The sequence below is a fragment of the Helianthus annuus genome, chromosome 4 (assembly GCF_002127325.2).
Source record: "Helianthus annuus cultivar XRQ/B chromosome 4, HanXRQr2.0-SUNRISE, whole genome shotgun sequence".
Taxonomy (NCBI): Eukaryota; Viridiplantae; Streptophyta; class Magnoliopsida; order Asterales; family Asteraceae; genus Helianthus; species Helianthus annuus.
The window spans coordinates 196967338-196994666 of record NC_035436.2 but is presented as its reverse complement, the minus strand read 5'-3'; the positions used below and the strand labels follow the sequence as shown (position 1 = coordinate 196994666).

General features: G+C 35.4%; 2 protein-coding genes across 2 annotated transcripts; one reads left to right on the top strand and one right to left on the bottom strand.

Annotated features, from left to right (window-relative positions):
- The first annotated feature begins 328 nt into the window (after positions 1-328).
- LOC110934140 (dolichyl-diphosphooligosaccharide--protein glycosyltransferase 48 kDa subunit-like) lies at positions 329-14808 on the top strand. The gene is made up of 5 exons (XM_035989523.1): positions 329-451; positions 670-826; positions 2894-2996; positions 14450-14558; positions 14653-14808. The coding sequence occupies exons 1-5, from the start codon at positions 329-331 to the stop codon at positions 14806-14808; spliced, it is 648 nt and encodes a 215-aa protein (XP_035845416.1).
- Positions 14809-20411: 5603 nt separating this feature from the next.
- Positions 20412-21128, bottom strand: LOC110934139. The gene is made up of 3 exons (XM_022177329.2): positions 21008-21128; positions 20673-20797; positions 20412-20585 (listed from the first exon to the last, which is right to left on the bottom strand). The coding sequence occupies exons 1-3, from the start codon at positions 21120-21122 to the stop codon at positions 20424-20426; spliced, it is 402 nt and encodes a 133-aa protein (XP_022033021.2). The 5' UTR covers positions 21123-21128; the 3' UTR covers positions 20412-20423.
- Between the last annotated feature and the right edge of the window lie 6201 nt (positions 21129-27329).

The following is a 27329-nucleotide window of genomic DNA, read 5'->3' as shown; positions in this document are numbered from 1 at the left end:
TACCAGTGTAAACTGACGTATTTTCCCAAAAAGGTTAACTGCAGGTACTAAACGAAATAGGCTGGCTTCCTCCTAGAGTCCACAATAAGTCTCGCAAGCTTGGACGTCAACCTGTTGAACAATATTTCCTATTTATTTTGGATCCCCTGTGGATTATTTTTCAACTATTGTGATACTTGATATTACAATAACATTCAGTTGAAATATATCTATTTTTGCTTCCACTGTGCATTTATATATTGTGTTGTTTGACTGTATTGTTGCCAACTACGTCACGATAGTCCCCCACCGGGCCCACCGGTGAAACGTGTGGAAATCGGGGTGTGACATGGATGTGGCGTCTGTTTTGGATTTTGTGGACTCTGGTAAGGATTTGATTGTTGCGGCTGATGCGAGTGCGTCGGATTTGATTCGGAGTATTGCGGCTGAGTGTGGAGTTGATTTTGATGAGGTAGTGTTGTTTTGGACTTCTTAAGTTTGGGATAAGGTGTTGATTTCATTTAAACTGTTTTAATATTGTTGAATGTAACTTGTTAGAATGTGGATTTGTAGCTTAATTGATGATACGGTGACCGATTGTTTTGAGTGTTGAGTAAAGTATAGTACTTGTGTGATTTGTTATCGTGCCGTGTTAGATTGACATTTTTGTTTTATGTTGTTATTGTGTAGGATCCGTCTGCTGTGGTTATCGATCATGGGAGCTATGTTGTGTCAGGAACTGAGGGGGATGATACGTTAATTGCTGCTGATGATTTTATTAAATCTGATGTGCTTTTAGGAAGTACTAAAATTGAGGTTAGCTTTTGCTTGTTTTATTTGAAGAATAGTATTACTTTTCCAATACATAATATGTTTTTAATGCTTTTGCTTGCTTTTTTTGCTCTTCGCGCCTAGGCCCCAGGCAAGGCCTATGCGCCTTGAGTGCGCCTAGCGCCTTAATAACTATGGTAAAAAGTATTAACCTTTAGAGGGATTCAGTGATTCTAATAAAAACAGTATCAATAAGAGCAATTCTATTATTTTTCTAGCAACAGTCTTAAAGACTTTGTAGTAAAGCACTCAGTCCCATCTCCCCTCCACACCCATCTACCTTAGCAAAATAACCCCCTGTAACAGAATCAAACATTGAACTAGCTCATCCTTCTCTTTGGCCAACGATCAGTCTCAATCATAATCAGTATAGGCTTTGCTTTTTATGTGACTGTCTATATATGTGTTCATCATAAATTAATATTTTTTTCCATAGTTTCTTTGGATTTTATGTCGTGAATCAACTTACATCTTCGGTATTCTTTGTATTGTTTTCTCTTTAGTTCGTTTAGTGTTGAAAGTAACTTGCCTACTTGCTACTGTATACACCCTTTCAAACCACGCTTATGCCAGTTTTCCTTAGTCATATATTTCAGATTCATTAGTCTTTTTTTATTTTTTCAGTCATAACTTTTCTATTTTGGTTTCAGCTGGTTAATGATGTGTTCAATCCAGCAGGGCAAAATTAAACAATAAGGAGGATAGTCAGGTAATTTGTGTATGACTATGAGAAGAAGATGAGCTGGGCAAAATTATAGATTTTGTCGAAGAACATGAGCTGGCCTGGGATGTGAAACTGGGTGTTAATCTGCCAGTACCGTTTAGAACCGAACCGTTTCGACCAGTACCGGTTCGCGTCGAAACGGTTCGATTCGAAACGATACTGGTCGAAACGGTTCAATTCAAAACGGTACAGATCGAACTGTTCGCGTCGAAACGGTCCGCATTGAAACGGTTCGCGTCAAGACAATTAGCGCCGAAACAATTTGGTTTTATTTTCTTTAAGTGAGTGGGCGGTTAATATTCAGAGACACAACTACGCGTCATAGGCTGTCCATTATCCCATGCTCGCTTATTTGGCGATAGTGGAAAATGAGTCTATTGGGAGAGAACACTACAATTTCATGCAGGTGAGCTTCATCATCAACTTTTTATAATTCTTTTATACGGTTAATTACACAAATACTCTCTGTGGTTTAGCGCGAATCACAGGATTGGGTATCAACTTTTTTAGTAACAACTTTGGGGCTTGTGATACTCCCTGTGGTTTAGCGCGAATCACATGATTTTAGTTTGTAACCAGTTTGGGTATTAACACTAACTTCCGTTAGTTTTTCTATTAAATTTGAGTAGAATGACTAAAAGGGTATTTTGGTCATTTCCTCTTTTTTAACAGAAAACTTAACAAAAGTTAGTGTTAATACCCAAACACGTTACAAACTAAACTCACAAGCCCTAAAATTGTTACCGAAAAAAGTAGATACCCAAACCTGTGATTCGCGCAAAACCACAGGGACTGTTTGTGTAAATAACTCTTCTTTTATATTTCCTTGCTTCTTTTTTTCTTTTTTCGAAAATTCTACATGCTTGGTAGCATTATCTTTCAAAACAGGATCATTCACTTCTTTTTGATTATGCAAAAAAGTTGGGCAAAAAGTGTGTCGACCAACCCAAGCCTACCAATTTCCATCAATACAAAAAGGGCAAATTTTGATGTATGCTATTATTATTATTATTATTATTATCATTATTGTTGCTACTATTAATGTTATTATTATTGTTATTATTAAATATTGAGTTCATAAATTTTTTATTGATATCTTTATGGTGCACCGTCAGGTTCTGCTACAGGAAAACGGGCAAATTTTGGAAATGTGAGATCTGAAAGGCATTCTAGATGGGTCCCACACTTTCCGAAACAAAAAATACGGGTGAATTGAGGACAGCGAATAACGGAACAAGCAGCACTAAGCCTTTGGTCAGCGATGGCAAGCGCAAGCCGATAAGAAGAAATAGCAATTTCAGCACCTCTCCTTCCGAAAACAGGGTACCTTTTTTATATTCATATTTTCTTATTGTGTAGCATTTGTTTACGGTTACTTTGATGAGCAATATAAGGATCTGAAGGCAACTAGAATGGCTGCAAATGTGGGGGATGAAGTTGTTGACCCGTTATCAATGTTCCTGTAGTATTACTTGCCCTTTTGTATTGTACATATAGAGGTCGAAATTTAATTCTATTTATGATGGGGTTGATTATGGTTGTCTTTTATCTCTTAACTGGTTACATCTTTTATCTATATATAAAATTTATGTTCCCACCCCGTCTTGTCGACTCCGCCGCAAAAGGCGCGGGTTTCCCACTAGTTTAACTAGTTAGTCACAATGAATTTGTGATTATGGTCACATTCATTGCCATGATAATTCATCAAAGTTGCCACCATATTCTTGATCGACATGCAACGTACAAGTACTTATAAACAAATGAATTATTACCCTTTTTCTTAGCTTTTCCCTACGTTTAAAGTATTAAATACTAAAAAATTGTAAATTATATGTCTAGGAATAGAAAAAAATGATTAATCTCCTTTTTCATATTTGGTAATGGGCCCACGAAGGTCATAAAGTAAAGCCCAATGTGGCAATGTACAATTCTTAGGTTATTTAGTGGAAAATTATTAAAGGTTCCAAGGAACAGCCCAATCTTAATCTGGGACCCAAATTCGACCACCATAGAGAAAAAGGTGATCCAGACAGACTGATAAGAGTTTAAGACTATAAGGTTTGGAGGGGCTTGGGTTAGGGACATTGCTTGATACGTGGTGATGATGGGATACACAAGCTAATACTCAAAAACTAGGGGTGTGATGGGGGGTCGCTTAGCTGGGCGTGGCCAGCCATGTGGAATTTTTTAAAAAGACTACAAAGAAAATTAAAAAAAATCTACGTTGAACCAGCCAACCACAGCCCGCCATGTCACCCAGCCCTTCACCCCACGCCAGGCAGAATCTCCACGCCAAGCGGGCAACGTCAGCTCAAACGCCAACCCGGGATGAAACCCCCGACGTTGAAGGGCCAAAACGCCCACCCTCCAACGCCCACACCCGACAGTCGAAGTCTGTCCACATGGAGGCAAACAGCCCAATGAATTGTTTTTTAACCGGTTATTAATTTGATGTTATTTATATTTAAATATAAATATAAACTAGTATTGAGCCCCGTGTTGCGGTGAGGGGGCGTAGAACTGTGCTACCAACATGGGAGAAGGGGGTAAAACCATGTTAAGTAGCAACTGCACAACGACCAATATTGTGAAAAAACGTAACATAAAAACACGAATTTCTAGCACCAGGCGACTCACGTGACGTAAAATGTTGACAAAACGCATTAGAAAGTCAAGAGGGTCAAAGTGATTTTGTATATAGTTTTTAGAAAATGGAGGCAAAGTCGACCACTTTGAAAGTTGAGGGGATGGATAAAAAAAAGTTCACTAAAAGAAAAAAAATGATGGGCCAAATGTGACCACCAAACACCGTGCTAAGTAGCAAACGAACGATGATCAAATCCTAGAAAAACATAAAACAAAAACACAATTTCTAACATCAAGTGACTTATGCGACTTTAAACATAAACGAACTAAACTCATTTAACTTTTATGATAAAACTAAAAAAAAATAGAAAACTCTAAACCACTATTTTTGAAATTCATAGTGGTCAATGTCGATTTTCTAATTTTCTCTTATTTCAGTATGAAATAACCATCACGTCGGTGGGGATAAAAAAAGTTATTTTACTCTCAGCATTTGGATTAGCAAAGTTAGAAACAATGTTTGTCATTGCAAAGCAATTAGTTAGTTGTCTGTTAAGTGGGAACACACCTTGAAGTGAAAATATGTTTGTTTTTCTTTATTCTAGAGACAACCGTCTAATGCACATGTTGCCACTTCTAAAAGAAAAGACTATCAAAACAAATTAAGTGGAAACTTACACATAACCTTCTCATTCGAATCCAGCTTCTGATGGTTTCTGCTTTAACCCGATGAGCAGGAGCTCCAGTGCAAACTGTGTTTTAACTGGTTTAATTGGTTAGAACTTAGAAGGGTAATACTGGGATAAATTACATTTTTCATCCTTTATGTTTGTATCAGATTGCAGCGGATGACCTTTAACTTCAATAATTACAGTCACAGTCCTTTATTTGCAAAACTCATTACACCTTACGTCTTTTGCTCTAACCAGGTTAATTTTTTCAGTTAGATCTAGTTATGTGCATTGCACATGAGGGTAAATTTGTATTTTCACCATCTTAGGGACTATTTTTTTTATGTCATGTCACCAATATCCTTTGCTTTTTCCTGTCTTGATTATTCTTGAATGTTGTTTGATTCCAAAATCAAGAAAACAGAAAGTTTATTGTGATGATGAATAATTAAATGGGTAAATTACACTTTTCGTCCTTTATGTTTGTAGCGTGTTGCAATGGATGACCTTTAACTTCAATAATTACAGTCACAGTCCTTTATTTGGAAAGCGCATTACACCTTTCGTCCTTTAGCACTAACTCAGTTAAAATTTTCAGTTATGTCTATCCACTTAAGGATATTCTGGTCATTTCATAGTTTTATTTAAAATATTCATTAATAAATAAACACTATCTTCTTCCCCAATAAATAAACACCCAGTCTCTCTCGCTCAGCTCTCTCTCTCTCTTCTCTATCTTTCTCTGCAACTCGCCGGAGCAAGCTACCCTCTCTTCTCTCTCTCTCTAAAGTGTCTTGCAACATAAAAGAACAATCATCAAAATCCGCCACACCACACCTCCGCCTCCATCCAGATCCATCACAACCACCGCCAACTGCACGACTTTTAACAAATAACACTACGAAGATTCAGAAATGGCTGGACTGGTGATTAAATTTCTATGTTCAATGATCTGCTAATCCTATCCCCTATCTGAATCTAGAGTGAACAAAAACCCCAAACCCCAAATTTACACCCCTCCCCATACAAACAATCCCAACTACTTCTACTTCAAACAAACCTATCCCCAGCCGAGTTTGATCTGTTTACTCAGCCACCACTGTGTACGGTGAGAACTGGGTGAGACAAAGACGATGCTCATGGTGTTGGAGGAGAGTGGTAGAGAGTTCGACGACGAAGATCGATTGAGGTATGCATTTCTTGAACCGAGAAACAGAGAGAGTTCAAAAAACGTAGCCATTATGCATTGCTTGAACCAATTTGTGGTCTCCAAAACAGATTGATTGAGCTTTTTAGTGGCAGGTGGTGGGGTTTCTTTGCTGGCCAGCCATAGATGGTGGTGATGGTGTTTGGTTTAAGATACAGAGAAGAGAGAGGGGAGAGTTGTGGATAAGGCTTTTTGATTTATGCTTTATTATAAATATATTTTAAATAAAAGGGTCAAATGACTAATCTACCCTTATGTGCAAGACATATGTCATATTTAACTGAAAATTTTAACTTGGTTAGTGCTAAAGGACGAAATGTGTAATGAGTTTTTCAAATAAAGGACTGTGACTGTTATTGAAGTTAAAGGTCATCCATTGCAACACGCTACAAACATAAAGGACGAAAAGTGTAATTTACCCTAATTACATACTTTTCTTGACACTCGATTTACTGCAAAACTTCAATTATATGGGAATGCTTGTTGTCGAGGGCACATACGATAAAATGGAAGCTCTTTTATGCCAAAATATTCACCCAGTTGACATTTTATTGATGATGGCCGCTCCGGAAGGCGATAAGCCCAAAATCGAGGAACTGTTGAAAGCAGGAGCCAATAACGACGTTAAATATTCAGATGGAAAAAACGCACTTGATAGATGATGAATATTTTAAGTTATTCTGCTCAAAAAGCATGATTTTTTGATCTTGCAAACTCGAAATTTGTTTTATGTTATTTAGTTTTTAGTCAGATCTGAATCGAACCGTGACAAGCGCAGATCTGAATCGATGGTTGCTTGCAAATTAAAAAAATTATGTGATAAGGGTCGATCTGAATCAAGGCTTAGGGGCAGATCTGAATCAAGGCTTAGGGGTGGTGGGTGTGACGTGGTGGTGGCCGACTGTGAACGGTGGCCGGAGTAGTGGTGGTAACAAGATTTGGTGGTGGCCGGCAGCTGAGTTGCAGATCTGTGAAGGATCCGACATAGCAGATGGGTTGCAGATTGTGACTTATTTTGTAAAGTGGTGGCAAGATGTGGTGTTTAGGGTTTTAGGGTTAGGGAATTGGGGAAGATGATGTATATATGTAATTGTTTGGGTTTCATTTATTAAATACTAGGTTAGAACCCCGTGTATTACACGGGCTGAATAAATATAATTTTATATACTAAGGGGCTGTTTGGTAGCCTCTTAATGACAATTCAGATGCTACCTCTTAATGGTTTAAAACCTCTGAATGAATAAGATGTACTCTCAAGTCTGAATGGTTAAGAGGTAACCTCTGAATGATAAGTAATCACATGTCACATTCTTCTACATTCTCATTACACAAGCATCTAATTTAACTTAATAATAAATAAAAAACAAAGTAAAATGTTACATCAAAGTTCATTTTTTTTTTCTAAAAACATATATTGATAATTGTGTGTGTTAGTTGATTACATTATTCGTATTTAAGTCATGTAATACATTATTTGCCTTTCAAAAAAAAAGTTGATTACATTATTCGTATTTTAAGTCATGTAATACACGTGGTTATTCAATCTTGCAATGTACGGGTTTTTAAAGATGTAACTTTTTTATTACTTAGGGGCTGTTTGGTAGCCTCTGAATGGTCATTAAGAGGCTACCTCTTAATGGAACCATTAAGAATTTTACAGACAGATATAAGAAAAAAAATATTAAATATCTAAGAGACAAGCAAAAAAAAAGAAATAAAATAATTATAGAGCAATAATCATTGAAATTATTATTAATAAATAACCCGTTATATTAATCAATATATTGATTGACAAAACGATCCATTTGTATTAATTATATAGATAGATTATTCAGATGTTTCTTAGCTAAAAGAACATACAAAAGTATGTAGGAATAATATATGTCATGTAAATAAGTGAGGTTGAGAGGGTTAAAAAAAATTACACAGTTAGTCCAAATGTTACAAAATGAAAAGTTAATACCCTAGAAGGTGATTTTAAACTATTAGTACCTAAATACTGAAAATCACATGTAATAATATTTTATTTATATAAGAGTTAATTATATAGTTAGTCCCTGTGGTTTGCACAAAGTATGTAGTTAACTCTTTATATAATTTAAAGATAATTTTATGTGAAGTGAATAGATTATTTTTATATATCTTTGAATTTTAGTCTTATCATTTATTAATATCTATATAATGAATATTTTTAATTATAAAAATATGTATTTATAATTAAGTAGGAGATAATTAAGGAGGAGATAATGGATATATTTAATTATATAAAAATATGTATTTATAATTAAGTAGGAGATAATTAAGGAGGGAAAAGAGGCGGGAAAACAACAAAATAGATAGTTCCAATGAATGACACGTGTCCCGTATTGGTTTACTTTATTATATGTATAGATTTAAATAAAAGTATGAATTGACCAGAATACCCTTAAGTGAATAAATTTAACTTAAAATTTTAATCTGGTTAGAGCCAAAGGACGTATGGTGTAATGAGTTTTGTAAATAAAGGACTGTGACTGTAATTGTTGAAGTTAAAGGTCATCCGTTACAATCCGATACAAACATAAAGGACGAAAAGTGTAATTTACCCAGTAATATTGGTGCGTGTGAAATTTCTAGTGAAGAGTTATCGCGATTATCCAAAAGAAAAACCTTAGGGTAACGAAGTTTGTTATTCCGTTTTAAACAAAAATGATGCGGGTGAACATGTTTTGGAATGGGATCCAGATTGAAGATTATCTGAAGTTTAAATAATATTTAGTTTTTTAATTGTCGAGTTTTTTTTATTAATTATTGTATCTTTTATGTACGCCTATCTCTAAGGTTTTTAGGGTCTAGTATAAATAGAGGTCTTGGTGAACATTTATAATTAGCTTTTTATTTGATTATTATAAAAAGAACACCTTTTAAGGTTTCTTAGAGCCATTCGGTTCATTTTATTGTTTTTTATTAATCAGTCGTTCTTGAGTCATTTGATTGAACGCGAAACTGCATAAAAAAACATCTCCCATAAATCAGCATCAAACATTAGTTGGATATGAAAACCTTTTTTAAGTATTTTGAATGAGTATATATTAACTACATTACAAAAATATATTAGTAAAACATATAGCACAAACTTTACAAGGGCATGTTGCACTGTGTGACAGGTTTACTCAACATATTAAGCTATTAAACTAGTTATTATTTGTTCCAAGAATTATTAACATACATTTGAAAGAGATTCTTAGCTTTTAACAAACCAACGAGTATTAAAAATAAGTACCTCCAGTCTCTTCCTTTCTTTTGTTAATGTTCTAACTTCTAAGTTCTAACTGACTCTCATAACTTTTGTACCTTAGCAAATCATGGCCTGTTCACAAACAATAGCAAATAACAAACGAGTTAGATGAAGCAATACTTGATTGATATCATATAAAACTTACTAGATGACTTGGGTGTTTCGGGTTAGTTCAGGACCAAAAGTGGTGGGCCATGAAAAGCCCAGATTTGTTGGACATATTAACATTGTTGGGCCAGATTTAATGGGCTGAGAAAGTTCTTCAAGGCCACTGCGTTCCACATCTTTTTTGTTTCTTTTCTCTTTCGTCATTTCGATAAAGAGTGAATTGTCATTTTAGTCCCAGGTTTGGTTTAAATTGTCATTTTAGTCCAAATAGTTTTTTTTCTCCTCTGGATTTTTCTATTTTCATGCAATTTTGATCACATTGCCCAACTCAGTCTAAAAATCTGGTTATAACCAGGGGTATTTTTGGCATAACTGTTATATAGTGATAACAAGGGTTAGTTTACAACATAATTTATAAACCTCATAATAATTTAATGCCAAAAATACCCCTGATTATAACCTGGTTTTTAGACTAAGTTAGGCAATGTGATCAAAATGGCAAGAAAAAGGAAAAATCAGGGACCCAGAAGAGAAAAAAAACTATTTGAACTAAAATAACAATTTAAACAAAAAACTCAGGACTAAAATGGCAATTTACTCTTTCGATAAACATTTAAAACTTATTAAACGACCAACTTTAACGATAACATATAACCATGCTTATCAAAGTCTCAACGGATGCAACCTTATGATTTAGTTTGGGTCGATTGAGTATGTCGTGATAGACTCACAACATATAAGATATAACGATATACATTGTATTCACATGTTGCAATGCATACTCATAGACACATTATGTTATGTCGCTTTGTTCTTTTGAAGAATAATTACAACACGTTCGGGTTCATGCAATGAAAGCCATCATGGCATGTTGGGAGGTTGAACATCTAAACTTAGGTTTAAGTTCTGTTTTTATATTTACACAATGCTAAAGTTTACTTTTTGTTGGTTTGCTAGAACATGAATATCACTAATTCATCAACATTGAATAACTCAAACTTCAAGACTCATACATAGGGGTGTAAACAAGCCAAGCCGAGCCCGAGCTTGGCTCGTCATGTTTTTATAAAGCTCAAAGCTCGGCTCGTGAGTAAAACCCAAAGCTCGAGCTCGGCTCGAGCTATTTTGAGAACAACCTCAAACCAGCTAAAAGCTCGGCCCAATCTCGCTTCAATATCGCTTAAACGAGTCAAAGCTCGGCTCGCCAATGTTATCATCGTTATTATTATTATATTATATATAAATAAATAAAATGTTAGTTTGGGTTCGTTTAGGCTCGCGAGCCTAAACGAGCTTTGTATTTGAGGCTCAAGCTCGGGCTCGATAACCAAACGAGCTCTATTTCAGGCTCGGGCTCGGGCTCGTTAAAGCTCGGCTCGTTCGAGCAGTTAACCAAGCCGATAACGAGTAGCTCTCGAGCCTCTGGGCTTGTTTACACCCCTAGCCATACACAAAAATAAAACAGAAAATCATTGAACCATTGAACTTTCATGTTAAAAAAAAATAATTCAACTTTCAACATTGTCAACTACAACTTTCTTCATTAATCATCATACTATTGAAAATACAATTGTTGGTTCCTTGGATGTGATGAAGAACGATTTACATCATAAACATGTCTCAAAAGATTGTGAATTTAACGCATTTATCAAACTATATATTTGACACATACACAAAAGATAACTCCCAAAAGGCTTTAGAGTTCGAACTTCGTTCCAAAACTTGACCCACAATCAACTGTACCACATGCATTCTACCTTTATAGTCATTTAACATCATTTTAAACTTGATCCACAATCAACCCGTCGATGCTTGAACCCAAAGACATTCTGATGGTCGAACTTGACAACACCCCGAATCTAGAAGATGGCCAAGGCTATGATCCAAACAAAGGCGAGACACAAGATCATGAATACCCGATATAAACACTTTCGTACGGCATCATAATTGAGCCGGGATAGACAATATGTGGTATTATAGCAAATGGTACCATACACGATTTGATTCATACAACGACGAGTATGTTGTGGATTCGGATTATCAAATGAAGACCCTCATTGGAAGTAGCAGACGTATATTTTTTAATTTTTTATGTTGGTTCTTATATGTTTTTAGTTTTAGTTGATGCATGCCTTTTTATGTACGGTTTTAGTATTTAAAACAAATAAAAAATTATGTGGCAATGAAAAGTAGGGGTGTGCACGGTTTGGTTATTAGCCTTAACTGGATCAGAAACCGAAGTCATTGGTTAATTTGTTTTATTAACGATTCGATTTTCAGTTAATCGGTTTGGTTTATTCGGTTAGTTTGTTCATTTTTGGTTCAGTTCGATTAGTTTCGGTTAATAACCAAACCAAACTTGGGCTAAAACTTTGACTTGAAAATACAAAGAATGGAGGTATAAAACATATAATATATGAAAAGGAGGTATAAAAATTAGAATTACATGAAATATGAATGTTCCGATTCGTTAATTTCGGTTAACCAAGGGTACAAGAAAAACCGATAACTAGTCTTCGGTTATTTCGGCTTTTAGTTAGTTCCGGTTTGGTTTCGTCAGTTTTGGTTAACGATTCGGTTATTGTTCACCCTACAAGTCGAAGAAAGTTGAGGTGGAATATGAAACCACAACTAAAATTTGCATTACTTTAAAGTCATCCAACTTTTTTTATAGTTCAAATGAATGCACGTGTTTAGTTATTGGTTTTTACTTGTTTTACTAGTATTAAGCACCTGTGTTGCAGCGGTTGTAATAAAGTTGTGTTAAGTAGTAACAATACTATACCATTGTCAGCGAACACCAACACTGGAAAAGCTTTTAAAAACAAAATAAATAAAAACGGGAAAAAAATAACGCCGAGCGAAAAGCAGACGTAAAATCTTTGAATCATGCACGCTCGTTGCTGAGAAATTAAACCGAAACGTAAAACATTGAAAAAAATAACTAAGTTTATCCAGGACTGCGTGTTGGACGCACTTGTCAAACGCAGAAAAATAGATGTGACGCGACGGGCCAGTCAAACGGGAAAAAATATGCGAGAAAATGTTGAACCCCACACGCACGTTGCGGTGCGTTAACTCACAAAATTTAGAATGAAACGAAAAACTTGGGAAAAATGAAAAGTATGGTGGACCAAAATTGAAAATAAAAAAGAGTTGGGATTAAACTGCAAAAGATTAAAAACTTTGGGTTAAAAGTAAAAAACAAAGGGTCTAAATTGCAAAATTGAAGTTATTTATTAATTTTAGATAAAGATAATGATAAAAATAAATGATATCTATATATTGGTTATTAATTAATATTAATATTAAAAGAAATTTATTAAATAAATATAAGTAAAATTTATGAGTTTGAAGGAGAGAATGTCTTGTGGCATTATTTGGAGTCTTTTAATAAGTTAGATTAGATTCTATTTTTATTATTCTACTAGCGGTAAGACCCGTGTGCAAACACGGGTCATTTCTTAGAAACACCATGCATAACACATTTTAACAGAAAGTATAGATATGTGCATAGATATTGTAATTTTTAGTTTAAGGCTAGTAGTGATACCCATGTGCAAACACGGGTGGTTTTTAGAAAAATTTACATACCACATTTTATTAAATGACGAATGACTATACATTTATGTATGACTTAGTTAGAATCTTTGATGTTGAACTACAGAAAATCACACCAGACTATCAAATTGAAGTCAGATCGACAAGATCAAACATACCACTTTTCAAAAATTCAGAATTATGCAGCTTCAAAGTTGGTGCACCCCATTGAAGTGGATTTGGAATCTTTATCCTGCATCATAAAAAGGAAACTTACTCACATTTCATATGATTAGATATGGTTCATGAGTCAACTAACTAATTAACTAACCATTGTGCAGCAAATAAAATATCAGCTTTGTTAGTTATACAGTGCCTTTGAGCACGTTCTGGATGATGTTCATACGCGCAACCAACTGTTAATAAGTATGCATATGCTCAGATCAATGATAAAGTTAAAAACATTCTAAAAGTTTCAATTATTGCAGTTGTTTCGGCTGAAACTGTTCTAGGTACTGTTTTCCACCAAGAAATCAAGATTAGAATTAAAACTCATATAAGTTACATGTGATGTAACTAAATTAACGAATGATGGTAAGTAGCTGAGAGAACATGATGAAAGGAAATAGCATTAGTATGCAACCACTGTTTGACCAAAGTCAAACCATTGTTTGCAAAACTATGATTCTTAGTGGTTCAAAAGTCTGTTAAGTCAAACCACTGTTTGAGAAAAGTCAAACCACTGTTTGAGCAAAGGCAAACCACTGTTTGCAAAAAATGAAACCACTATCTTCTCCACAAAACACTGTTTAACCCAACAGTGGTTTCAAACATCTGTTTTCATCCATCTGTTGACCAAAGTCAACAGATGAATCAACTACTGTATCAACAACAGTGGTTTTAAATTGATGAGCATTAGTTATGAAAATATTTTGTTGTTTGCGTAAGACTAACACATCCATAGCAGCAGAAGACCCCATTTCAGCGACCGATTTAAGTGAACATAAAATATTTTGTTGTTTGTGTGATTTGTTCTGGATTGTGATATGTTTTTGTTTGATTTCTTTATAATATTTTATGAGCATTTTGTATGTCAAGTCTTTTATTAACTTTTTTTTTGTTTTTGTGGCAAGTTGTGCTCAGGATTCTCAAGATTAGCCAATTTTCAAATATAATGGCCTCTGTTTCTTTTTTGACACTTTTTCCAAGTTCAAACTTTAAACATTGTAGATTTCAAACTCATAATCAATATGGGTATCTTCAACATTCAGTTCCAATCAACATGTTATAGTTTTAACATGATAACCCTTTTTTATAAATTTAAACTATAACATGTCCTTACAAATAATTGAACTCAAATGATTTGATACTCAAAAATCAAACTTTTACAAATACGAAACGCTCGAAAAAGAAACAAATTACTTCAATAATTCAAATAAGTTAGGTCAAGGGGGAGCGGGTTCAGTGTACAAAGGAACTCTTTCGAATGGAGATGTTGCTGTGAAACGATTGTTTTTCAATACAAGACAATGGGTGGACGAGTTCTTTAATAAAGTCAATTTGATCAGTGCAATTGAACACAAGAATCTTGTCAAGCTTTTGGCTTGTAGTATTGAAGGTCCCGAGAGTCTTTTGGTTTGCAAACAGTACGTCTTAAAAATCAATCAAGTTTTCAATCTTTCTAACTCATTTCATTGTTTTAATTTTGTTTCGACTGATCACTGAACAGGTTTGGAAGCTGACCAAAGAAGGCGTTGTGTCGGAAGCTATCGATCCGTTACTAAAAGGTGAATTTCATGAGCATGAAGTGTTGGAAGTGATGCAGATCGGGCTTCTGTGCACACAAGCGTCTGCGGCTTTAAGTGATGCAAAGATGCTTGGGTAAGATTTAGGATTTTTGTAGCCTTCTTGAATGACCATGTTGGTGGACAGTCGTATTTTCATACATGATGAGAACAAATAATAGTATGTGAAACTAATGAGGCCAACAAATAAAAATTAAATTAAATTGTATAGTTATATAATCATGCCTGAATAGATTATATTATTATCAGGTTCAAAGAGTTTAATGTGCACGGTTTATACCTTCCCACATGTTTGGTTTGCCATCTGTTCTTCTGCATCTTTCAGATTGACCAGTATTATGATCGTTGCTTGAGGCCCCACAACCTAGATCCACACAAAACAAATATCATATTTCAAAGATCTTCCAAATAATACAAAAATTAAGAAACTAAAACACTGTTTTAACCCAGCAGTGGTTTCAACCATTGTTTTATCCTAACAATGGTTTCAAACCACCGTTTTAACCCAACAGTGGTTTTAACCATTGTTTTCTCCACAAAACACTGTTTTAACTAAACAGTAGTTTCAAACATCTATTTTATTTTCTAACATCTGCTCACAACAAAATCTGTTTTAGGATAAATAGAAGTTATGAGAACAGAGGATACCTTTCAGCACTGGATAGCAGAGGTTTTAAAAACAGTGGTTTAAAAAACAGAGGTTTCCTAAGGAAACTGCCACAGCATGCAACAAATAACCCTGCATGTCAACAAATAACAACAGTAGTTTCAAATAACAACAGTGGTTTCAACAGTAGAATTAGCAGAGGTTTTAAAACACTAGTCTTATCCCAATAGTGGTTTCAAACCAACACCAAAACTTGATTCATGTTGTCTATTTCTTCTATATACCCTGCATGTCAACAAATAACAATGAGAGTGTAATTTTCAACTACTATTAAACCATGGTGTCATAAGATTATTGTAACACCTCGAATTTTTGTGTCCAATGATGTGTTAACACGTGTCATTTGTTTACACGTGGCATCTATAATAAATAAAGGACTAATTTTGACAAACCTTGAAAGTATATAAATTCGAGGGTTATAAAATGTCAACAAGGGTAAATATACTGTATAGTATCCCTAAATAATGCTTAAACCTTCAAACGAATAAATTATAGATCGTACAAAAACAAAACGCGGAAGAAAGTGAGAGATTACAAACTACAGGGGTTAACTGTGTCAACATGTTTAATAATACCTCTGAGTGACCCTTTAACGTTCCAAAGACTTTGTAACGGTATTATACACTCACTAAAATAATATATATGAATTTCGCGAAGTTTCGATATGAAACAAGAAAGTTACGATCGAATTCGTAGAAGAAGGGTTAAAAACGTCAATAATGAAAGTTAAGGCTTTCTGAATAATTTATAAATAAACCGGGGACTTAATAATGCGGGTAATTAACACGAGGCCCCTATCGGTAAATAACCGAGGACCAAACCGCAAAGTTACCCCTTCAAACCCGAAAGGTCAGGTAAATCATTACGAAAGATCTCGTTATTAATGGTCGGATTCTGCAATCATTGCAAAAAGATTTAAAAATCCTGAAATCTTAACCTTAGGCGACCCGCGTGAAGGTTAAGGATTAGTTGAGGCGGGCCGCGAGCCTCCTTTGTTTCGCGTCTGTTATTTGATCTTTAGGCGACCCGCATTAAAATGCATGGGAACTCCCATGCGGGCCGCGTAAAGTGCCCAGATGCAGAATATTGATGTTTTCTTGACTTTTGGAGTCTTGAACGATCATAAACCAACAAATGGGGCATGGGCAACCTATGCTCAACCCATAACACTTAGGGGACACCTACCATCACCTCTGGTCTGATTGTAGTGCTTGTAATGATCAATGAGGCTTGGCATTGGCTATAAATAGCATGCCTTAAGTTCATAATATTCACACAACACAAAACTCACCTTTCTGATCATTCTAAGTGCTCTCAAGTCTTCTTCTCTGCTCCATATTCAAGTTCTAACTTCTGTAAGTTACCTTGATCATCCATTGTTCAGTTTATGCTTAGTTTTTAGCTAAAAACCAAACCGTCGTAACTACGGTTTGACTTTACAATAAATCAGTAATGGTTCAGTCTTTTGACGAATCAAAAGTGGTTATGAGTTGGTATTTATGTGGGTAATAAACCTCTAAAATGGTTCCCCCTGATCACCACTCTAACTATGTCAAATGTCGAGTCAAACGTGCGGTTAAAAAAAAAGTCAACAGAAAGCTATTTTAGCGATTTATGCATAATCTGTAATATATATGTTATGGAACCTGTTTTGATAATCATAAAACATGATCATAAGCATATAAACCTGTTTGCGCTCGTTTGAATCGATCATTTCCTATATTAAACCGGTTCGGAGCCGAAAGTCGCAAAAGTTTGACTTTTGCTTTGACTTCAGTTCTGACCCGTTTTAGTGAGGTATAAATATACCTTAGGACTCTCTTAGGACCAGGTCACATGTTGGTATACGCCTCTGTGGTCGGTTCATGAGTTATCCAAGTCTTTTACGTATTTCCGTCATTCGCCTAAAAGTTGACCGTAACGGCCTTTTAAAATTAAAACGAATATTTCGGACACATGAACGGACCAAAACCTTGCTTGTTAAATTATAAGCATGTCCTTAAAGTTTCACGTCAATCCGAGGCCTAGAATGAGAGTTATGCTAAAAGGCGCACTTTTAAGAAAGTTTTGTAATTAACGGCGCAATTAGCATAACGCCCATCTAACCCAAGTTTTCGTCACCAAAACATTTACCCACTGTGGTAAAATAATATTTTGGGAATTTTAAAGATTTTTAATAAATTTTACCTTGCTCATAACCTGCGGTTATGGCTACGGTTCGGTAAATACCGAATATGCCCTTTTTGGCCAAAACGGGAGTTCTACAAGGTCTTTTGACCCGATTCCAGTTGCCACTGGTTTTAAATAATAAATAAAGTATTTTAAGCTTTACAAGCTGTTCGGGAAACTCAGATTTCCTGTAGAACTCGAAAAGCCCTTTTAAAGTCTTTAAAATGACCGAAAAGCCCCTACGGGGCATAATATAAACTTAAACTCGTTACGGGCATTACGGAAGGTATCCTACTGATACCAAAATACTTTTAAGGCATATTGACTTAGGAAATAAGCGTAGGACACTTATGGTTAACCGTTTCGCCTATTTGCGCACACGGTACGGCTCATGAAACTAGTTTTCGTGCAATCGCCGATATGGGTCAAATTATATTATTTGAACCCCAAAATCCAGAGTATGAACTATAAACCCATATAAAACAAGTCTCTGAACTTGTTGGGTCCAAATCATACTCCATTCTCGGTTTTCGCCTTTTCGTGCGAATTAACCATATCTATATATCGGAATCAACCGGTTTAAGCTACGGCTAATACAAGGACCGTTAGGATTCTAAGAGGTTAATTAAAACCTTCGTTCCAGATTAGGAGCCCCAGTAAAAGCTATCGGTGACTTGATCTAAATTAAGGATTTATACTTGCAAAGGTAAATACTTTAACTTATTTCCCCTATATGGGCTTGGGTTACGGTATATTAATACCGCTTGATTGAGCATTATATAATTCCATCGCTTAGGTGGTTAATTGATTAAATATGATCGGCTCATTTAAACAGTTTTGTTGCTTATAAGCCTTTGGGGGGTTTAATGACCGTTGTCCCGGATATCCTTAGCATCATTTTACGAAATGGCCACGACCATCGACATCCCGGTGTAGGCGTACACCCGGTATAAAGTGTCGACATTAAAATTAAAAGACGTAGCCGTTGGTTTTTGTACTACGGTTTTACGCAAACGTGGTGTGTCTATAAATCTTTAACCCGGCACGACCCGGGCTACTGAACGCATAAAAGAACATGTAAAACGTTCACAAGATCATTATGAATTTTCCCAAGTTATAAAAGAGTTTGTGCCTGGTGCATTCAAATCAATTTTAATAAACATTTTTAAATGTGTCAGTTGAATGTATTTACCAGTGTAAACTGACGTATTTTCCCCAAAAAGATTAAGTGCAGGTACCTAAACGTAATTGGCTGGTATTAGCTCCCTAGCGTCGGGATAAGCCTCGCAAGCTTGATTGCAGTATCTGATGGAACAATAATTTATGATTATTTACGATCCACTGTGGATATATCTAACCCCTGTAATACATTTTGATATTACAATCAGAGGTTGAAATTTATATATTTATCTTATGCTTCCGCTGTGCATTATATAATTGTGTGGTTTGACTATATTGTTGCCAACATCGTCACGGTAATCGCCCACCGGGCCCACCGGTGAGACACGTGGAAATCGGGGTGTGACAATTATTGGTTTTAACTAACAGCCTTCATGTTAACTCTTACCAAACAAAATCCATCTAAGTAAAAGCTGAATCAAGAACTTACCAGTCAAAACTATGGCTTTTACATCATCTCTCCTCATAGCCTTTGCAAATTTCTCCTTCAACACAGCAAGAACTTAAAGGGTCAGACTAAAACAAATAATTAATCATTAACATCAAGTATATATTGTACAATTTTTAATCATTCAAAAGCTAAATAACAAAGAAGAGATAAAAATACATAAACAAATATAATAAGTCACTGGTGTATTTCCAATACAAGAGTACACTCACCAAGTTTTTCCATAGCATTCATGCCTACATGAGGATGCTCTCTCTGTTAATAAATCCAATGAGAATAAAATTTGCAACAATATTAGTTTCTTGTCAAAAACTCAAAATATCATTATAATAAAGTTAATAATATGATATTAACTTACTGTCTGAACATTCATCTTCATTCACGTTTCCATCCTCTTGCTTTTTACAGTCCACATGTCCTTCTCAAAATATCATATATAATAATAAATTACTTTTTATATAAAGTATAACTAAAACACAAATTCTTTTAAAATAAAGTTATTGTAATATCCGGAATATTTTTTATAATAGCTAAGGAAGCAATTCGCCACTGGAAGTCTCCAAAGAAAGGACATCCACATACCACCAATTCCTCAATCTCCTTACATTAACCTTTGTTAAAGACCAACACTACATCAGATATTTTAATTTTCAGTTTCAAAATTATTCTACAATGATATAATAACATTCAGATCGCTATAAGTTGTGTATACACCATGTCAAAGTGAATTTTTGTTTCATTCATGTACACCAATATAACTTTTAGGGCATGTTTGGCTATGCTTTTTGAAATAACTTATTGACTTATTGGCTTTTAGAAAAGTTATAAGCTCCAAAAAGATGTTTGGCAATAAGGATGTATCTGAGGGGAAAAGTGACTTTTCCAAAAAGTCACTCCATCCTGATTTTTCCAAAAAGTTAATAAGGAGTTTCATAAGCTTAGCCAAACACCCCCTTAATGGTGTCGGTTTCGACAAGCTTAAATCGAAATTAAATTTCAGACGGCTTTCAATAGTGAGAAAATATGCCCCCAAAAGAAAGAATCTATACACTTTTTCACTCAAATTAAAAAACTTTACTCGAACAAAAGTCGAAATGAAAGCTTGAAAAGTAATAAGAGTTTTGTATTTTTAGGCACAGAAGAAGCATCATAAACACAATTTATCTCACCTACATCTGCAGAATTGTGCATTACTTCCATGTATAATATTTTAGAGGTAGCAAAATTATTATCTACAAGAGCTCCCATTCAAAGTCCGGTAGATCTTGGGCCGGTGGTTTGTTGCTCTGTGTCGTTTGGCATAGATCTTTGTCAATATCTGCATACCGAATCGCCAGCTGCTTGTACTCCTTCGTTATCCTTTTTCTTGACATGAAAGCATCTTTTATCATTTTCTGCCAGATACAATTATCAACTGTTAGAAACAGATAACCAAAAACAAAGACTAAGAATAACTGTTGGTTTAAAGAGACGGGTTTTACCTTGTAAGACTTGCTTCTCGACGTCTTGGGAAACAAAGAAAGTGTTCCACCTTCGTAAACGGCACCACTTTCAAACTTTTCGTATTTAACGTCTTCAAAGTCAACGGTGGAGAAATCTGTTAATCCTGTTAACCTTCATCAGAAATTAGCCTAACAGAGCTTTAAATTCATATATTCTGACATCAGCAATTAGGACTTGTAGCCAAAATAAGATTTTTTTTTGTTTTTTAACAATTATGAAACGGATTAAATGGTTTTTCATTACAATCTTAGAAAGAAAATGAAGTAAAAAATTAAAGTAAAATTCTTTTTAATAATGTAAAAGAGAAGCATACCGGTTCCAGGGCAAGACACATAAGCATCATCATTGGTATCATAGTCAACAGTTGCGAAATACCCACAAGATGAGAGAATATCTGATGACACGGAGAGATAATCCATGGTTTCCATTGGCTTGCAGTCAATTGTACCTGGTTCTACAATGAAGTTTCCGAATGATGAGTTTAATGACTCGCATATTCAACTTCTCGGTATTAACAGCGGCCATTGCTACATTATATAAATAGTGTGAACCATTAACGCGCACTAATACAAAAAAAATTATATAAATAGTGTGAACCTGATCGTAGGTTTTGATGAGGTGGCAACGGAGACATGCTCGGAGCTCGTGGCTGAAATTCGTCGGAATTTCTGCTCAACATTATCAACTCGGTGTAATATTCAACTACCGGTGCCCTGATGACTCTAGATTCTGGCATCAACAACAGATCGGAGATTATTCAACTTCTCGGTATCAACAGCGGCCATTGCTACATTATATTCAACAAAATCAACTTCAGATCCACAAATCCGAAATCATCAGACGGATAAGAGTATAAAGTACGGTTAGTAACGAAATTTTGGTTGAGATTTCCGATCTGGTGCTTGTAATCACCCATGTGTTCATCGAAAATGATTCCATTAAGATATTCAAACTAACAGCAAAAGAACTAACAGAAGTAATAACAGATGAATCTGTGAATGATCTCAAATAAACACGGATCAAACAATCAGAAATGAAAATTAAAATTGATATGATAGAGGTAACATGCACGGATCTTATATTAATATAGACTAAATAGTGTGAACCTGATCGTAGGTTTTGATGAGGCAGCAACAACGGAGACATACTTGGAGCTCGTGGCTGGAACTGTCGGAATTTCTGCTCAACATTAGCAAAACTCTAAAACCATTCCAGTTTCAACATAAAAACTTACAAAACTCAAAATCAGCACTCGCAATCATCAATCAGATCGGTTATCAACTGTGTAGGATCGGTTTGTGACCCAAATCACTTTAAACTTCTATTTGATTGATTTAACACTGATTACAGTCACTGGACAAACCGGCAGCACCTCGGTATCCAAATCAAGAACCGTTACATATGATCTCGCTTGAAAGGTATATATAGGACATGTGATTCCGCTTAAACATGCTTCAAGCGGAAATACATCTCAAGCAAAATCCCACTCAAGCGGAATCATTCACTTGATTTCGCTTGAAACCACCATGTACACTTTCAAGCGGAATTAGCACAAATAACACATCCAAACCCTAATTTCTCGTACAGCGTGCCCTGATCTAACAATCTAGTGTAAGACTCGATACAAGACGAAGTCAACAGATGTATGCACCAACAAACTGTCAAACGACGCACAATAGCAATTACACGAAGGCAAAACCTCGATCACTTAAAATTTGATTCTACAAACCCTAAAATTACTTCAAGGTTCCAAATAAAGCAAAATACGCACATCAAAAACTAAAACGATCAAAATCTAGAATGATCTTGTTGAGAGTCCATTAAAAATTACAAATCGTTGATATACGTATAGATCGGTAATCAATCTCTCTCGTTTCACCTTCGCAGGGTTTCATAACCCCAAATATAAAGCATAAAATAGAATTAATGGTGAAAAAGAATACCTGAACAACTAATGTTGCTACCAAACCTCTCAGAGACAATAGAAAGATAATATTCTTGATCATGTGCGATGGTGGTCTGCATTTGAGAGAAAAAAAAACGAGTTTTAGAAAGAGAAAGCTGAGAGATGATAAGCTATGAGAAATTAAAAAGAACTCTTTATAGGTATACGATTTGAATTTTGAATATGGAGCCATAATTTTGGATCTGGCAGAGATTTTGAATTTTGAATCGTCAAAGGTTTGGAATGCAGAGGTTTGAAAAGGTGGTTTGGAATGCAGAGGTTCGAAAAGGTTTGGAGATGGGCAGTGGTTTGATGGACAGACATTTGAAAAGGTGAAAGTGAGCCAACTTTGAATTTTAAAGTCTTTATATATTAGCCTTTATTATGTAATAATGACATAAGAAAAGCCTTGTTGGACATGCTCTTCTGCTGACACATCAGCTTTTCTTATGTCACTTGAATTTCTTCTTTTATATAAAGTATAAATTATAATTATAATTATATTCTACTATTACTTAAAGGACAAAGTCAGTGGAAAACCCCACCGGCTTTGCCTTCCCCCTACTTTCATGATATTGCAATTTTAGCCCTTTAATTTTGTTACCTTTAAAGTTACATAAAATGACAAATTTAGTCTCTAAACTACTACACTATTTTCCAAATAGTTTGCGTTTGACACCCAAACTTTGTGGCAGTTTCCTTTTCAGCTCCAACTTTGTTATAGTTTCCTTCTTACCCCAAAACTTTATCAAATTTTATTTTTAACCTTTTTAGCCCTTAAGTTTAGGAACTGAAATTTTTAACCACTTAAATTTTATGAACTTTGTAAATGCTACTTTGAGTCCTCCATACTTTTACGATGTTGCAACTTTAGCCCATTGACTTTGGTACCTTCAAAGTTTCATAAAATGACATATTTTGTAACACCTCGAAAATTCCTGTCCATTAGAATAAAGACACGTGTCATGAGAGACAGACGTGTCAGAAAAACCGGATTAAATAAAAGATGTTTGGTAGGATTTTTAGGGCATCATGTTATTTAAAATACCTCTGAACGACCCAAGGGCGACATGTTATTAAATCACCTCTGAGCGACCCGAATTTTTATAAATCCCAAGATCCTTAAATCGTTTGATAATCATCTTATATGGTAACCGGTTGTTTCCAAATAAATAAAGTTCAATCTTTATTAAGGACTTCGGATTAAGAGGCTTGTTACTACTGAGAATACTAAATAAAATCCTTGTAATAAGGAATCATAGATAGTTAATTAGTTTGTCCAATTTCCATGAGAAACCAAGACTTGTTCTTGGTGTTTCCGTCAAATTAAAATTATCATAAGAATCCAAGGTATCAAAGTTCATGCAAGCATGCAAAAACCTGAATTGGTGGACCCTACACTGCAGTAAAGGCCTGATGTTTCGGCATTTCAAGGTTGCATGGTCAAGACTTAAAAGTTTCAAAATTTTTGTCCTCTGACCATCGGTTACGGACCGCAAGGCCCTAGGCTTACGGTCCGTAAGGAGGGTACCTGGGCATGTTTCAGCAAGGTCGGTTACGGACCGTAGCCATTTTAGTTTACGGTCCGCAAGAGGTTCTTACGGACCGCAAGGCCTCAAGCTTACGGTCCGTAAGACCGTCGCTGGCAGCAGATTTTGGACAGCTGCCTGTTTAACCAGTTGCACCGACTTAAAAAGATGGTTTCTGAATTCAGGGGCTTGCTAGGCAGTATTTAGCCCTCTAGGGACACCTGGAATGATCCCCCAACCTTTGTAGAGTTGCTTGTCTCAATCTTGGACCATTTAGTTCACTATATAAGGGCATGAGGTGGTGACCATTTCATTTGCTCATTTGAAACTTTGGTTCAAGTCTTCTCTGGAGCCTTCCTGGACAGCAACCAACTTCCATTAGGTCCCTAATCCTTCTTAGGACTCTTGTAAGTGCCCTTAACCTCCCTTAATCCATTCTAGCTTAGTTAATTAGCTAAAAGTCAAACCGTCGTAATTAAGGTTTGACTTCGTGATTAATTAAAATGTACTCTGTCAAATCACGAATTAAAGATACCTTTAAGTAGGTAATTATGTGGGTAACAAACCCTTAAAAGGGTATTTTCAGATTCCCACTCTAAGCATGTCAATTGTCGAGTCAAAGCTAACTTTAAAAAGTCAACATAATACTTAAATCCGAATTAACTTATAATTAGCAATGTAGGATGCATGCAACCTGTTTTATCATTAATATAACGTGGTAAATAATGTAAGAACATGTTCCAACATGTTCAACTCGACAATTTTCTGTTTAAACCCGGTTTGGAACCGAAAGTCGCATAGTTTGACTTTCGCTTTGACTTTCAGTTCTGACCCGTTTTAGTCTAGATTAAGATTGCCTTAGAGCTTCTTTTGGACCTAATAACATGTTAGTATATCCTCCTGTGATTATACAACTTGGTTCATTAGATATCTTGATCGTATGCATGTTTCCGTTAAATGCCCATATGTTGACCATTATGCCCAAATGTCCATAAATCATGATTTTTGAAAATATAAAAGGATAGACATCTTAGTTACTGAATTATAGACTTGTACCCAAAATTTGACATCACTTTGAGGTCTAGATTAAGAGTTATGCTCATTAGCGTAATTAGAAGCTTTCTTAGTAAATAGTTAGCGTAATTAGCATGTAACCTACCTAAACCCAAATTTTGTATCAAAACTTTATACCCACTGTTATATAATAATATTTTGGGAATTTAAATATTTTTATTTATTTTTAGGCTAAGCATAACCTAAGGTTTTAAGCTTAATTCGGCTTATGCCGGTTTTGCCCTTTTTGACCATAAAATGAGTTTTGCAAAACCTTTTGACCCCAAACCTTTTTCTACTGATTTGTTATGTTAAATATATTATTTTGAGCCTTCTGGAATTATAAAAATATCAGCTTTTCTTTTAAAACCCGGAAATGGCTCCAAATCGCCTTTTTAGGCATTTTTACGACATAAGTATATGTTAAAAACTAGTTTATATACATAAGGTTTAATACCTACTGATATAATTAGTAAACTTTATATCATAACAGTAAACTAAGGTTGAGAACTCAGGTTTCCGTTTTTGACCTTTTAAGTTTTTGTTAAATTACAAAAATGCCCTTATGAGGCGTAAAGTGAGTTGAAAATCATTTGGGGCATAATAGGACATATCTTACTGATATTACAACATATTTGGTGCATATAATCTCAGGAAACTTGTATATGACTTATATGGATGCCCGTTACGCACTTTCGCGTTCGGATCGGCTTATGTAACTAGTTTACGCACATTAGCCGAAACGGGCCAAACCATATCATCTTAGTCTCTAAATTCAGAATGTATTTAGTTTACCCATAATATACAAGTCTCCAAACTTGTCGGGTCTAAGTCACATTCCTTTTCGGTTTTCGCTTTCCTCGCGATTAAACCATGTTTATCCTTCGAAACTAACCGGTCTAAGCTTAGGCTATGATAAAAGACCCGTTAGGATTCTAATAGGTTATTATAAACCTTCGTTCCAGAATAGGAGCCCAGTAAAAGACACTTGCATTTTGCTTTTGTGGTTTATACTTGCTCAGGTAAATACTTTTAACTTATTTTCCCTTATATGGGCTTGGGGGTACGGTGTATAAAATACCGCTTGGTCGGGCAATTGACCCTAACTCATTAGTAGTTGGGTATTATCAATGTGACCCGTTTGAAAACTGGTTTTGTTTGTTTTACGCCTTTGGGAGCTTAATGACCATGTCCCGGATATCCTTGGCATCATTTTAAGAAATGGCCACGACCTTGACACCCGGGTGTAGGCGTACACCCGGTAACGTGTCCATATTTATTAAGGTATAATCATTGGCTTCCCGCCGCGGACTTATACTGAGTGGTGTGTCAATTAACCTTAAACCCGGCACGACCCGGGCGACTAAACGCACAACGAACATGTAATTCTTTTACAAGTTTAACTTTGATTAATTATTCCCAAGTTATAAAAAGATTTTTGTGCCTTGTGCATTCAAATCAATTTTTAAACCTTTTCAAAATGAGTCGGTTAAATTGTATTTACCAGTGCAAACTGACGTATTTCCCCCAAAAAGATTAAGTGCAGGATCTACACGGAATAGGCTGGCTTCTCCTTAGCATCATAGAGTCTCGCAAACTTTGGGATGCATTTATCTGTTGAACAATCTTCTCCTTTTTATTTCGATCCGCCTGTGGATCTATTTCGACTACTTGTGATACTTAGATATTACATTTGATGGTTGAAGTAAATCTATTTTATTGCTTCCGCTGTGCATTATAATTTGTGTTGTTTGACAATAATGATATCAACTACGTCACGATAATCCCCCACCGGGCCCACCGGTGACACGTGGAAATTCGGGGTGTGACATATTTAGTCCCTAAACTACTACTCCATTTTACAAATAGTTTGCTTTTGACACCCCAACTTTGTGGTAGTTTCCTTGTCAGCCCCAACTTTGTTATAATTTCCATCTTACCCCAAAACTTTATCAAATTTTATCTTTACCCTTTATTAGCCCTTAATTTTAGGAAATGCAATTTTTAAGCACTTAACTTTTTGTGAACTTTGTGAATGCCACTTTGACCCCCTCGAGAGTTTTGGCTTGACGATATAAATTCGAGTTAGTCGGGTCGCGTATAATACG